Source organism: Oratosquilla oratoria, chromosome 18 (genome assembly GCF_046742065.1).
Source record: "Oratosquilla oratoria isolate Oo_2021 chromosome 18, ASM4674206v1, whole genome shotgun sequence".
NCBI classification, from domain to species: Eukaryota; Metazoa; Arthropoda; class Malacostraca; order Stomatopoda; family Squillidae; genus Oratosquilla; species Oratosquilla oratoria.
This window is the reverse complement of record NC_134794.1, coordinates 23210509-23225508: the sequence shown is the minus strand read 5'-3', so window position 1 is coordinate 23225508 and position 15000 is coordinate 23210509. Positions and strand designations below refer to the sequence as shown.

At 35.0% G+C, this 15000-nt stretch overlaps 2 protein-coding genes across 5 annotated transcripts in view; both read left to right on the top strand.

Moving 5' to 3' along the window:
- Positions 1 to 15000, top strand: part of LOC143035118 (solute carrier organic anion transporter family member 74D-like) — a 393158-nt gene that overhangs the window by 38048 nt on the left and 340110 nt on the right. The window lies entirely within an intron of this gene.
- LOC143034773 (uncharacterized) lies at positions 9649 to 10053 on the top strand. The gene has a single exon (XM_076201121.1). It carries the CDS (start codon positions 9649 to 9651, stop codon positions 10051 to 10053), a length of 405 nt encoding a protein of 134 aa, XP_076057236.1.

The window sequence follows — 15000 nt, the reverse complement described above, 5'->3', positions numbered from 1 at the left end:
TTATTATGTGAATTAAGTTTAATTTTACTTTGTAAAGACTAATTATAATAGAATTTTTCTTTACTAGATTACATCGTTAGATATATTAATGTGAAGAGAGAAAATGATGAAGAACATGCTAGTTCTAGTTATGAATCCTAGCAAATATTGTCTAGGTAAAACAAATTGATTGATAGATAGTCCTTGTAGCCAAACATGTTTTCTATGTAGAATAATACATCAGATACAATACATCAGATACTCAGGAAAAATAAGAAAGAAATAGGCAAGAACTGAGTGCTTAGCGAATGGAATAGACTTAGGAACCATATAGTAATCGTTGAAACAATGGAGTGTTTTAAGAGGAGATGAGATAACTTTATGGATGGGGATGACAAGTGGTAATGGACATGGAACTACCTAGTGTAGTCCTTATGGTCTTTTGCAGTCTCCTCTGTTCTTATGTTCTGGTGTTCTTATCTATCAATACCGCACCCAAGAGATGGAGTCATAGAGATAGTACAGGAGACATTTAAGGAGAGCAACAGAACGGAGTAATGGAGACTAGAGCTGAGTGACTCTGACGTCCTACAGGAAGAGCTGAATAGAATAGCCTGGGGGCAGATAGGATGAACGTTCAAGTACCCCTTGGTACCCTTACCAAATAGGTGCCACGGAGATGAATAAAATCACCTGACGACTGCCAGATTAAAATGATAAATATCCCTCGTCATGGGAGGCGTTGAATGAAATAAGCTTAGCCCCTTCCTTGACCAAGGAGCTGTCACAGAGGTGGATGAAATTGCCTGGCGACAGATAGAATAAAAAGATTCAGAAGGAACCTGTTGAGATGGTTTTGATCTCCATTATCACCAAAGGAGTTCTTGGAGAGATGAATGAAATCACTTGGCGGCAGGCATAAGAGATAAGCAGCTCTCGACAGGGAAGGGGTGAAGGAACGAATGTCGACCAAAAGTGGCGGTTGTCCCAGCTGGGGGCCAGACGCTCTACTATTACGGTGCTGACTCTAGTACATCAGAACTGTAAAAACACGTTTTACTATTGATTTTGCATTGATATGGTTCTGCCCATAAAGACATACAAAACTAATGAATGTAGAACTACAACAAAGATGCATTTAGATGTTTTGAGTTCGGAAGTCATACATAGGCTCAAGCTAATTCATATATGTAATCTATATTCACCATTTTCACATATTAGATGTATGCACACATACGTTTCAGATTCATAGTGTATACACTTAGAATTAATGGCAGGTACATCTAAGGATATAATTTAATTGTAACTTTCATCTGAAATTACTCTGAGCGTAACCGTTTTAAAAGGAAATTTTATAAAAAAAAAAAAAAAAATTGAAATTAGTAATAAAAGAATAATCTCGTACCGTAAGTGTCCATGGAATCAACACTGCACTGATATAGGACGTTGTAACCCACCAGTCTCCTCGGAGGCGTGGGTTCGAATCCCACTGCTGGCACCGTTTTATGTTGGAAAGGTAGCTTGGCAAGTACAAGATTTTGTTTCGTTTTTCTGTATATTTCCAACATAACAAGTTTTTCAAACAATTCGAAGTAAGTACAATGTAACACAATTTTAAACCAAACTCAGACCCGTTCTTGTAAAAATATAATATAATCACACGTAAGTTAGTTCATAAATTCCTGTAGTCCTAGGTCAACACCCGAACTCTTTGTTTGATCCTCTCTCTATTTTCTTACTGCCTGTCCTATTATCAAGTAGACTCATTGAGTTATCCATTTCTATATGTTTGTCTATTCTTTCTACTTCCTAATTGACTTTCCACGTTCTACTTCGTCACCATTATCTTTATTATAACATGATCTATGATACTTTATTTCTGATTTGTTTATCTGACCTTTGGTATACTTTATGAGTAATTCTATTCTAATTTCTGATTTTGGAATTATGCGTCTTCCTTGTACCTCTCTTACCATGGCTTATCGTCGTGTCGAGTGATTACCCTTGTGTCATCAGTCCCGATAGGACTTGTTCCGTCACACATTTTTTTTTTTCTATCTCTGGGACACGTATTTCAAAGTGCGGGCTACTCTATCTATAATATAATATAATATAATATAATATAATATAATATAATATAATATAATATAATATAATATAATATAATATAATATAATATAATATAATATAATACAGGGTGTTCCAAAAAATTTGACGTCATTTTAAATGCCAATATCTAGGAAACTACTCAGTGCATCTCAATGAAACTGCACAAACTTTATGTTGAACATTATAAGTTTTATTAGTTGACATTTCAAAGAAAAAAACAAAGATTTGTAGATTCTATGACCGATTTCACAAATTTCACAAATGTTCAATATGAGCGCCGCCTGTGACTCTGCACACGTCAAGTCGGTACTCAAACTCGTGTCAAACACGCTGCAGCATGTCTTTGGTAACATTCTCCAGTGCGGCAGTGATTCTCTGCTTGAGTTCTTCAACGTTAGCAGGAAGAGGGGGAACATAGACGAGTCCTTTCACATATCCCCAGAGGAAAAAATCACACGGTGTCAGGTCAGGTGATCGTGGTGGCCATTTCAGCAGCAAATTGTCTTCCTCACCACCACGCCCGATCCATCTCTCTGGCAGATTCTCATTGAGATAGGCCCGTACAGTGAGCTTCCAGTGAGGTGGAGCCCCGTCCTGTTGAAAAATGAAGCTTTCATGTTCATTTTCAATGAGCTGATCAAATAGCCAGTTCTGAAGCATTTGCAGATAAACATCCCCGTTCACATTTCCTTCAAAGAAAAACGGTCCATGAATTTGATTCTTGGAGAAGGCGCAGAACACATTCACTTTTGGTGAGTCCCTCTCGTGCTCAATTGTGGCATGGGGATTTTCTTCGCCCCAAATGCGAACATTATGCTTATTGACTTTGCCATTCGTATGAAACGTGGCTTCATCACTAAAAATTAGACGCTCATCGAACTCGTCTTCTTCAAGTTTCTCTAGCATATCATAGCAGAATTCTTTACGTTTTCGCTTGTCATCTTCCTTTAAAGACTGAAGGAGCTGTAGCCTGTAGGGTTTCATTTGCAATCGTTTCCTCAGAACGCGCCAAACTGTTGTTCGAGGAATCTGGGTTTCCACACTTGCTCTTCTTACAGACTTCCGGGGACTTCGCAGGAATGTTTCACGAACTTTCTCGACCTTCTCTTCCGATGTTGATGGCCGTCCAGATCCTTTAGCCCTGCATAAGCAGCCTTCCTCTTTAAATTTTTGGTGCCAGGTCCAAATTTGTTTACTAGTTGGTGCATTTTTGGCAAATTTTGCAAAGAAGGCACGCTGCACGGTCTTGGGTGACTGTGTTTGAGCATATTCCAACACGCAAAATGACTTTTCTTTGAAGTGAACGACATTTCTCAACCTGAAGAGATAAATGTCAAACATTAAACATAAAATCTTGAACTGTTTCTATGCAAGCTGTGAAAATTTGAGGTTTCAACGAAAATTGCCAAAATTATTGGCCTGCGAAATGACGTCAAATTTTTTGGAACACCCTGTATAATATAATATAATATAATATAATATAATATAATATAATATGATATAATATAATATAATATAATATAATATAATATAATGTAACGTAATATTAGATATTACGTCATATATGTAATTATTATGTCATATAATTGTGTGTTCTTTGTATTATGTATAAAAATGTTCATTTATTGTCCATGTATGTATTGTAACAATGTTAGTAGTAACGCCCGTCCACTGGATGTAATCTTGCCTACGTGCGCACTCTTGATGTAAGTAGAACAAACAGGCAAGCGAAGTAATCCTAAATAGTTCAGCCCTCGCTGTTTGTCCCTAAGGTAATTCAGAGCGCACAGATTTGACAGTTACTAAATAAGTAGATTGTTCAAGCGAGTCGAGGGTCTTAAAACTATCCAAGTTGACGTGTGACAAATTGCTCTCCTCCTCATCTGCGCTCGCCCGCACCCTTCACCGGAAGTATCTCACTTCCGGTCCGTGGGTATATAAGCTGTGAAAACCACTCACACCTTGTCATTTCTCGCAATTAGCTCTGATGATAAGACCTCTCGTAGGTTGGACTCATGAGACGATTCGTGTGAAGTGATCACCCCTTTTTGACTCCATTACTTTCTTATATACGTTTCCACTGCATTATACTTGTATTTGTACTTACTACTTATTTTGATACATATGTTCCTGACCTATTTGTACTTAGTACCACATTGTATACAGTACGTATCTTGTGCTTCGTATTTGAACGATACTTTCCATATTCTTGTATTCATGTAACGGTCCCATTGACCCAACTGCCCATTCTCTTTTGTGTTTATTATTGCCTGTAAATATTATTAATAATTTCGTTTACTAGTTTTACCACTAGTTTGATATTCCTTTCCTGGAATCTTTTTTGTTACTTTACCACTAGTCTTACGAATTATCTAGGTCCTGACCAGATAATTCAGTCCTACCGTGGCTTCTAGAAGTGAGCTGGTTCTTAAACACTTATCCGTTATACGCAACGTCTCTTCACATAACCAGCCCGTCCGTAACAATAATATAATATAATATATTATAATATAATATAATATAATAATATAATATAATATAATATAATATAATATAATATTATGATATGATATTATGATACAATACAATGCAGTATAATGTATAATACAATGCAGTATAATGTATAATACAATGCAGTATAATGTACAACACAATGCAGTATAATGTACAACACAATGCAGTATAATGTACAACACAATGCAGTATAATGTACAACACAATGCAGTATAATGTACAACACAATGCAATATGATGTACAACACAATGCAATATGATGTACCACACAATGCAATATGATGTACCACACAATGCAATATGATGTGCAACACAATGCAATATGATGTGCAACACAATGCAATATGATGTGCAACACAATGCAATATGATGTACAACACAATGCAATATGATGTGCAACACAATGCAATATGATGTACAACACAATGCAATATGATGTGCAACACAATGCAATATGATGTACAACACAATGCAATATGATGTACAACACAATGCAATATGATGTACAACACAATGCAATATGATGTACAACACAATGCAATATGATGTACAACACAATGCAATATGATGTGAAACACAATGCAATATGATGTGAAACACAATGCAATATGATGTGAAACACAATGCAATATGATGTACAACACAATGCAATATGATGTGTAACACTATGCAATATGATGTGTAACACAATGCAATATGATGTGTAACACAATGCAATATGATGTGAAACACAATGCAATATGATGTGAAACACAATGCAATATGATGTACAACACAATGCAATATGATGTACAACACAATGCAATATGATGTACAACACAATGCAATATGATGTACAACACTATGCAATATGATGTGTAACACTATGCAATATGATGTGTAACACTATGCAATATGATGTGTAACACTATGCAATATGATGTGTAACACAATGCAATATGATGTGTAACACAATGCAATATGATGTGTAACACAATGCAATATGATGTGTAACACAATGCAATATGATGTGAAACACAATGCAATATGATGTGAAACGCAATGCAATATGATGTGAAACGCAATGCAATATGATGTGAAACGCAATGCAATATGATGTGAAACGCAATGCAATATGATGTGAAACGCAATGCAATATGATGTGAAACACAATGCAATATGATGTGAAACACAATGCAATATGATGTGTAACACAATGCAATATGATGTACAACACAATGCAATATGATGTACAACACAATGCAATATGATGTGAAACACAATGCAATATGATGTGAAACACAATGCAATATGATGTACAACACAATGCAATATGATGTGAAACACAATGCAATATGATGTCGAACACAATGCAATATGATGTGTAACACAATGCAATATGATGTAGAACACGATGCAATATGATGTGTAACACAATGCAATATGATGTGTAACACAATGCAATATGATGTGAAACACAATGCAATATGATGTGAAACACAATGCAATATGATGTGAAACACAATGCAATATGATGTGAAACACACTGCAATATGATGTGAAACACAATGCAATATGATGTGAAACACAATGCAATATAATGTGAAACACAATGCAATAAAATGTGAAACACAATGCAATATAATGAGAAACACAATTCAATATAATGTGAAACACAATGCAATATAATGTGTAACACAATGCAATATGATGTGTAACACAATGCAATATGATGTGTAACACAATGCAATATGATGTGTAACACAATGCAATATGATGTGTAACACAATGCAATATGATGTGTAACACAATGCAATATAATGTGTAACACAATGCAATATAATGTGTAACACAATGCAATATAATGTGTAACACTTTGCAATATAATGTGTAACACTTTGCAATATAATGTGTAACACTTTGCAATATAATGTGTAACACTTTGCAATATAATGTGTAACACTTTGCAATATAATGTGTAACACAATGCAATATAATGTATAACACAATGCAATATAATGTGTAACACAATGCAGTATAATGTACAACACAATGCAGTATAATGTACAACACAATGCAATATGATGTACAACACAATGCAATATGATGTACAACACAATGCAATATGATGTACAACACAATGCAATATGATGTACAACACTATGCAATATGATGTGTAACACTATGCAATATGATGTGTAACACTATGCAATATGATGTGTAACACTATGCAATATGATGTGTAACACAATGCAATATGATGTGTAACACAATGCAATATGATGTGTAACACAATGCAATATGATGTACAACACAATGCAATATGATGTGAAACGCAATGCAATATGATGTGAAACGCAATGCAATATGATGTGAAACGCAATGCAATATGATGTACAACACAATGCAATATGATGTGTAACACAATGCAATATGATGTGTAACACAATGCAATATGATGTGTAACACAATGCAATATGATGTGTAACACAATGCAATATGATGTGAAACACAATGCAATATGATGTGAAACACAATGCAATATGATGTACAACACAATGCAATATGATGTGAAACACAATGCAATATGATGTGAAACACAATGCAATATGATGTACAACACAATGCAATATGATGTACAACACAATGCAATATGATGTGTAACACAATGCAATATGATGTGTAACACAATGCAATATGATGTGTAACACAATGCAATATGATGTGTAACACAATGCAATATGATGTGTAACACAATGCAATATGATGTGTAACACAATGCAATATGATGTGTAACACAATGCAATATAATGTGTAACACAATGCAATATAATGTGAAACACTGCAATATAATGTGTAACACTGCAATATAATGTGTAACACAATGCAATATAATGTGTAACACAATGCAATATAATGTGTAACACAATGCAATATAATGTGTAACACAATGCAATATAATGTGTAACACTTTGCAATATAATGTGTAACACTTTGCAATATAATGTGTAACACTTTGCAATATAATGTGTAACACTTTGCAATATAATGTGTAACACTTTGCAATATAATGTGTAACACTTTGCAATATAATGTGTAACACAATGCAATATAATGTGTAACACAATGCAATATAATGTGTAACACAATGCAATATAATGTGTAACACAATGCAATATAATGTGTAACACAATGCAATATAATGTGTAACACTTTGCAATATAATGTGTAACACTGCAATATAATGTGTAACACAATGCAATATAATGTGTAACACAATGCAATATAATGTGTAACACAATGCAATATTATGTGTAACACTGCAATATAATGTGTAACACAATGCAATATAATGTGTAACACAATGCAATATAATGTGTAACACAATGCAATATAATGTGTAACACAATGCAATATAAGGTGTAACACAATGCAATATAAGGTGTACCACAATGCAATATAAGGTGTAACACTTTGCAATATAAGGTGTAACACTTTGCAATATAAGGTGTAACACTTTGCAATATAAGGTGTAACACTTTGCAATATAAGGTGTAACACTTTGCAATATAAGGTGTAACACTTTGCAATATAAGGTGTAACACTTTGCAATATAAGGTGTAACACTTTGCAATATAAGGTGTAACACTTTGCAATATAAGGTGTAACACTTTGCAATATAAGGTGTAACACTTTGCAATATAAAGTGTAACACTTTGCAATATAAGGTGTAACACTTTGCAATATAAGGTGTAACACTTTGCAATATAATGTGTAACACCTTGCAATATAATGTGTAACACCTTGCAATATAATGTGTAACACCTTGCAATATAATGTGTAACACCTTGCAATATAATGTGTAACACCTTGCAATATAATGTGTAACACCTTGCAATATAATGTGTAACACCTTGCAATATAATGTGTAACACCTTGCAATATAATGTGTAACACCTTGCAATATAATGTGTAACACCTTGCAATATAATGTGTAACACCTTGCAATATAATGTGTAACACCTTGCAATATAATGTGTAACACCTTGCAATATAATGTGTAACACCTTGCAATATAATGTGTAACACCTTGCAATATAATGTGTAACACCTTGCAATATAATGTGTAACACCTTGCAATATAATGTGTAACACCTTGCAATATAATGTGTAACACCTTGCAATATAATGTGTAACACCTTGCAATATAATGTGTAACACCTTGCAATATAATGTGTAACACCTTGCAATATAATGTGTAACACCTTGCAATATAATGTGTAACACCTTGCAATATAATGTGTAACACCTTGCAATATAATGTGTAACACCTTGCAATATAATGTGTAACACCTTGCAATATAATGTGTAACACCTTGCAATATAATGTGTAACACTGCAATATAATGTGTAACACTGCAATATAATGTGTAACACAATGCAATATAATGTGTAACACAATGCAATATAATGTGTAACACAATGCAATATAATGTGTAACACTTTGCAATATAATGTGTAACACTTTGCAATATAATGTGTAACACTTTGCAATATAATGTGTAACACTTTGCAATATAATGTGTAACACTTTGCAATATAATGTGTAACACTTTGCAATATAATGTGTAACACTTTGCAATATAATGTGTAACACTTTGCAATATAATGTGTAACACTTTGCAATATAATGTGTAACACTTTGCAATATAATGTGTAACACAATGCAATATAATGTATAACACAATGCAATATAATGTACAGGAGCGGCCAAAATATAAGGGTAAGGGTATTCAAATGCATATATTGAAATTAATACCCTACACAAGAACTTCATATTTTATATACAATTAGATATACCTTATATCTATATTTCTTGGAAATTGAAGCTTATGCAACTGATACAAAGAAAGTTAGTAATTAATAAAGAAAAGAGTGTGTAATTTCTTGCGGTCAAAAGTTAAGGGTATCTTAGAAAAAAGGACTTTCTATGTTTTACAAGATTGTCAAATCAGAACGGCAACATAAAATTAGCGTTTAAAATATTGGAACCTCAAACTTGTAAGCATGGCTGCTGATAAACGACGTCCGGTGTCTTCTCAAGATAAACAGAGGATTGTTGATCTTCACAAAGATGAACATTCAAATGGAGTCATAGCAGAGAGGATAGGAAGGTCTGTGAGTGTGATGCAACGTATTGTAGCTCAATATAAATCAACAGGATCAATAATTTCACCACCTAAAACTGGTAGACCACGCAAAACCTCAGTTAAGCAGGACCGTCTTATGGTAAGGTTGTCACGGAAGGATAGATTCAAGAGCGCTGCAGAGATATCCCGTGAGTTAAATGCATCTTATGACTGCGATGTGTCACGTAAAACAGTGTCTCGGAGATTAGTAAGTGCTGGTTTGAATGCCCGAGTCCCTGCATCCAAACCATTGATATCCAAGAAAAACCAAAAAGCCGCTTGAAGTTTTGTATTGAACATGTTGTCTGGACGGAAGATCAGTGGTCAAGCCTTTACTTCAGTGATGAATCTAAGTTTAATTTACTTGGTTCAGATGGCAGGAATTATCTCCGACGAACGACTGGCGAAAGATTGTCCGTTAAATGTGTGAAGAAAACTGTGAAACACGGCGGAGGAAGTGTGATGGTGTGGGGGATCATCTCTGCTGCTAGTACTGGCCCTCTTGTTCGCTTGCATGGGAAGATCAACGGAGAGGTGTATAAACAGATTCTTCGACAGCATGCCCTTCCATATTTGAGATCTTCAAGGGTTCAATGTCCCATATTCATGCAAGATAATGCTCCTTGCCACACTTGCAAGAAGGTCAAATCATTCTTTACTGAAGAAGAACTTTATGTGATGGACTGGCCTGCTCAAAGCCCGGATTTAAATCCAATAGAGAATGTTTGGAAAATAATTGGTGAACGGGCACAGCGAAAAAATCCAAAAAATCAAGATGAACTCTGGAAGTTCTTGGAATTTGAATGGAGCACTGTTACTCCATCATTTTGTAGGAAATTGATCAATTCATGTAGCAACAGGTGTCAGGAGGTGATTGACAATAAAGGATTGTTCACCAAATATTAATGTTATTGCTATTTATCTTTTAAAATAAGTTGAATTTCATTATTTTCTAAGCTACCCTTAACTTTTGACCGCAAGAAGTTACACACTCTTTTGTTTATTAATCACTAACTTTCTTTGTATGAGTTGCATAAGCTTCAAATTTTCAAGTAATATAGATATAATGTATATCTAATTGTATACAAAATATGAAGTTCTTGTGTAGAGTATTAATTTCAATATATGCATTTGAATACATATGCTTTCACTTACCCTTATATTTTGGCCGCTACTGTATAATACAATGCAATATAATGTATAATACAGTGCAATATAATGTATAATACAATGATGTATAATACAATGCAATATAATGTATAATACAATGCAATATAATGTATAATACAATGCAATATAATGTATAATACAATGCAATATAATGTATAATACAATGCAATATAATGTATAATACAATGTAATATAATGTATAATACAATGCAATATAATGTATAATATAATGCAATATAATGTATAATACAATGCAATATAATGTATAATACAATGCAATATAATGTATAATACAATACAATATAATGTATAATACAATGCAATATAATGTAAAATACAATGCAATATAATGTAAAATACAATGCAATATAATGTAAAATACAATGCAATATAATGTAAAATACAATGCAATATAGTGTAAAATACAATGCAATATAGTGTAAAATACAATGCAATATAATGTATAATACAATGCAATATAATGTAAAATACAATGCAATATAATGTAAAATACAATGCAATATAATGTAAAATACAATGCAATATAATGTAAAATACAATGCATAATGTAAAATACAATGCAATATAATGTAAAATACAATGCAATATAATGTAAAATACAATGCAATATAATGTAAAATGCAATGCAATATAATGTAAAATACAATGCAATATAATGTAAAATACAATGCAATATAATGTAAAATACAATGCAATATAATGTAAAATACAATGCAATATAATGTATGGAGCAGTGGAACATGTGATCAAATATTTACCTCTTATAGTTCATCTCGTGCCCATGTGAGGAGGTTTGGAATGCAATCAGCAACAAGAAGTGTTTGCCTCCAAATCCCCCTAAGGAGATGGCATCTTGACCCTAAAACGTTCTCTTCAGTAACGTTCACTTTCGTTGAGGATGCAGATATTATGTATAGATCCAGGAAGCTAGGAGTCTAGTAATTTTGTGTGCATGTAGCCACAAAGTCATGCTCTTCTTCTCCCCTCCCCCCCCCCGCTCTCCCTCTTTCTCTCTCTGTTCGTGCGCGCGCGCGTGTGTGTGTGTCAGTGTGTGTGAGTGTGTTTGTTTGTGTCTTAGCATAATCTACCTCATTTTCCTTTAGAAAAATAATTTTCACACGCATACCGTGAATCACTTTTACGGCACTAGGGGACTTTGTTGTGACGTAAAATGCAGATTCTTTTTTCATGGATTCCTCGGGGTTCAATAGGAGGTTTGATGAATCTCTGGCTAACCTCTGGAGCGCCGAGGGCTGCCAGACTGTGAGTAATGGCCCTGCCCAGCTCACTCAGGTCTGGCTTATCCTGAATTCATCACTTACACTGCAGCATTTTCCCCCGTGCCCAAGCATCTTAACCATTTCGTGTCAGGCAGTTAGTTGATTGATATTGCTCTGGCGATTTCAATCTGGCTTAAAGAAGACTCTGTCGCAGATGGTGAAGTCTGAACCATCTTTTCTTCCGTAGCTGGGAAGAAGCCTTTCCTCTTGTACTAGGTTATAGGTCTATCTTTAATAGGTCGATCGTATGTGACTACAGGTTTAGTGTTCGCATAAACACATTTTTTTCTCTCTTTCCCACAGTAACTGAACAATTCTAGGTTTAAGAAGGAAATAGGCAAGAACTGGTTTACCAAGAGAATGGTTAACGAATGGAATATTGAACGTTGAAAGAACTGGTTGTTTTAAGAGAAGATTAGATATTTTTATGGATAGGGATGACAGTTTGTAAGGGACTTGGTACTGCCTAGTGTAGGCCTTATGGTCTCTTGCAGTTGCCTCCATTCGTATGTTCTTACGAAAATACGGAGAAGCAGATGGTTTTCAGTGGCGGCCATTTTGAATGAATTTGGTTGTTATTAACGGAGATAGATCGAGGTGCGGTTAAAGATTAATCCCCTACTTACACTACTTCTCTGTTCTGCTACCCTTCTTAAATTTCCTAAATTACAGCCTCTACAACTCCACCTCTTTGTCGTGATGTTATCAACAAGAACAGAATCAATGGTTATTGCTAGACAAATTGAAAATACTTTCTTGGGCCAGATGTTTTTCTGAACTAAATAAAATCGCATAGGGTTAGCCAGCCTGACCCAGGGCAGTGGGCGGGATACAGGAATGACCCGTCATCCATGAAGAGCTAAGATGAAAGGAAGGAAAGGATGGTGGATAGGAGTGGAATGGGTGGCAGTGGGTCCTTCGCTTTTGATTTGGCTACCTCCCTTGTAAGGAGGAAAAAGCCTTTGGTAGATAGATAGATATATAGATAGATAGATACACCGATAGATAAATAAAAATAACCAATTATGAAAAAATAAACAAATGTCCCTTCGTTTGTGTAATATGGCCATTGTACAAAATGTGAAATATTTTGCCTATAAGAACCATGTTATAGGAACCTAAAAAGAAGAAGAAGAAGAAGAAGAAGAAGAAGAAGAAGCAAACCTAAGTCCCACCAATGCAATGGGAGGAATCCATGATTCAGCTGATTACCGGGTGCCATCGCGTTTTATATATATATAAATATATATATATATATATATATATATATATATATATATATATATATATATATATATATATATATATATATATATATACCTGTGTGTGCGTTTGTGTGTTCACTTTGGTCTTTGAATCACGTGCTGGACTCGTGAACGACAGCTATTTCCCTCCCAGAAGAAAGCTTAAAGCTCGTATGACCGATCTATGGGTAATACTGTGATCTTACACGTAAACACACACCTAACTCCCCGCCCACGAGAGTTGGAGTAAACGACTCGAAGCGCAGTGATACTGAAATTATTTCAGCCCTGGGCAGGATTCGAACCCGGACCACCGTAGTGACAGTTGGGGACTACCAACCGCACCACCGAATCATATGTGTGTGTGTGTGTGTGTGTGTGTGTGTGTGTGTGTGTGTGTGTGTGTGTGTGTGTGTGTGTGTGTGTGTGTGCGTGTGCGTGCGTGTGCGTGTGTGTGTATGTGTATGTGTATGTGTATGTATGTGTGTGTGTGTGTGTGTGTGTGTGTGTGTGTGTGTGTGTGTGTGTGTGTGTGTGTGTGTGTGTGTGTGTGTGTGTGTGTGTGTGTGTGTGTGTGTGTGTGCTTATTTATTTATCTATTTTACGCACTCCAATACAGTATCGATACTAACACTCATTTGTATAATATGGCACAGTACACGAAATATTTGAAATTAGTTTGATAAACAGTTTTACGTTGGTAAGCCTGCATTCACAAGTTTGTCTATATCGATAATTTGCTCAGAAATTTAATTCTTTCCCAGCAGGTCCCCTCCTCCATTGTGGATACTTCGGATCCCTTCACTACACTTTGGGTGGTGTGTTTTTTTTATGTGTCATGATGAGGTACAACAGTGTCAAAGAATCTTAGATTAGTTTAGGTTCAAGTCAGGTCAGGTAAATTTTGGTTAAATAAGGTTAGGTTGAGATTGGTTAGGATAGAATAAGTTTGGTTGGGTTAGGATAGGCTAGGTTAAGTTAAAGCAGTCATTCTGAAGTTGTAGGAGTTCACAGTGGGGGAAGAGGCCTGTTGGGAAAGAATTTTGTTCCTATAAGTGTTACTGTGTTTTACTTACAGTAATTCACCAAACTCCACATGTCAGAAGTACCAGTCCTACCGAATCGGCTGCGTATGTGTTGATTTGCTCATTAGCACAAAAACTCTTAACCTGTCTCCACTCAAATACTTCACCTTAGAAACTGCTCCAGCCTCATAATAGAAATATGCAATAGAGCTCTCAGTTACACAACTGCATGAGGATTACATGATTTACTAAACTACTTTTTGTGGGGCGGTTGCAGGAAGAGGGCGGTTAGTGGGGATATGTTTCCATTTATATATATACACGAACACCTATATTATTATACACACATATCAGATTCATCGTGCGTTTTCAAGAAGTATTGCCCACTAAGGGAAACCACAATGTTAGAAGCGCTGGTAAACTCTGGTCCAAAACAGCAACACTCACATATCAGAAAAGAGGCCCATGTTAAATTCCTTTTAACTTGCCA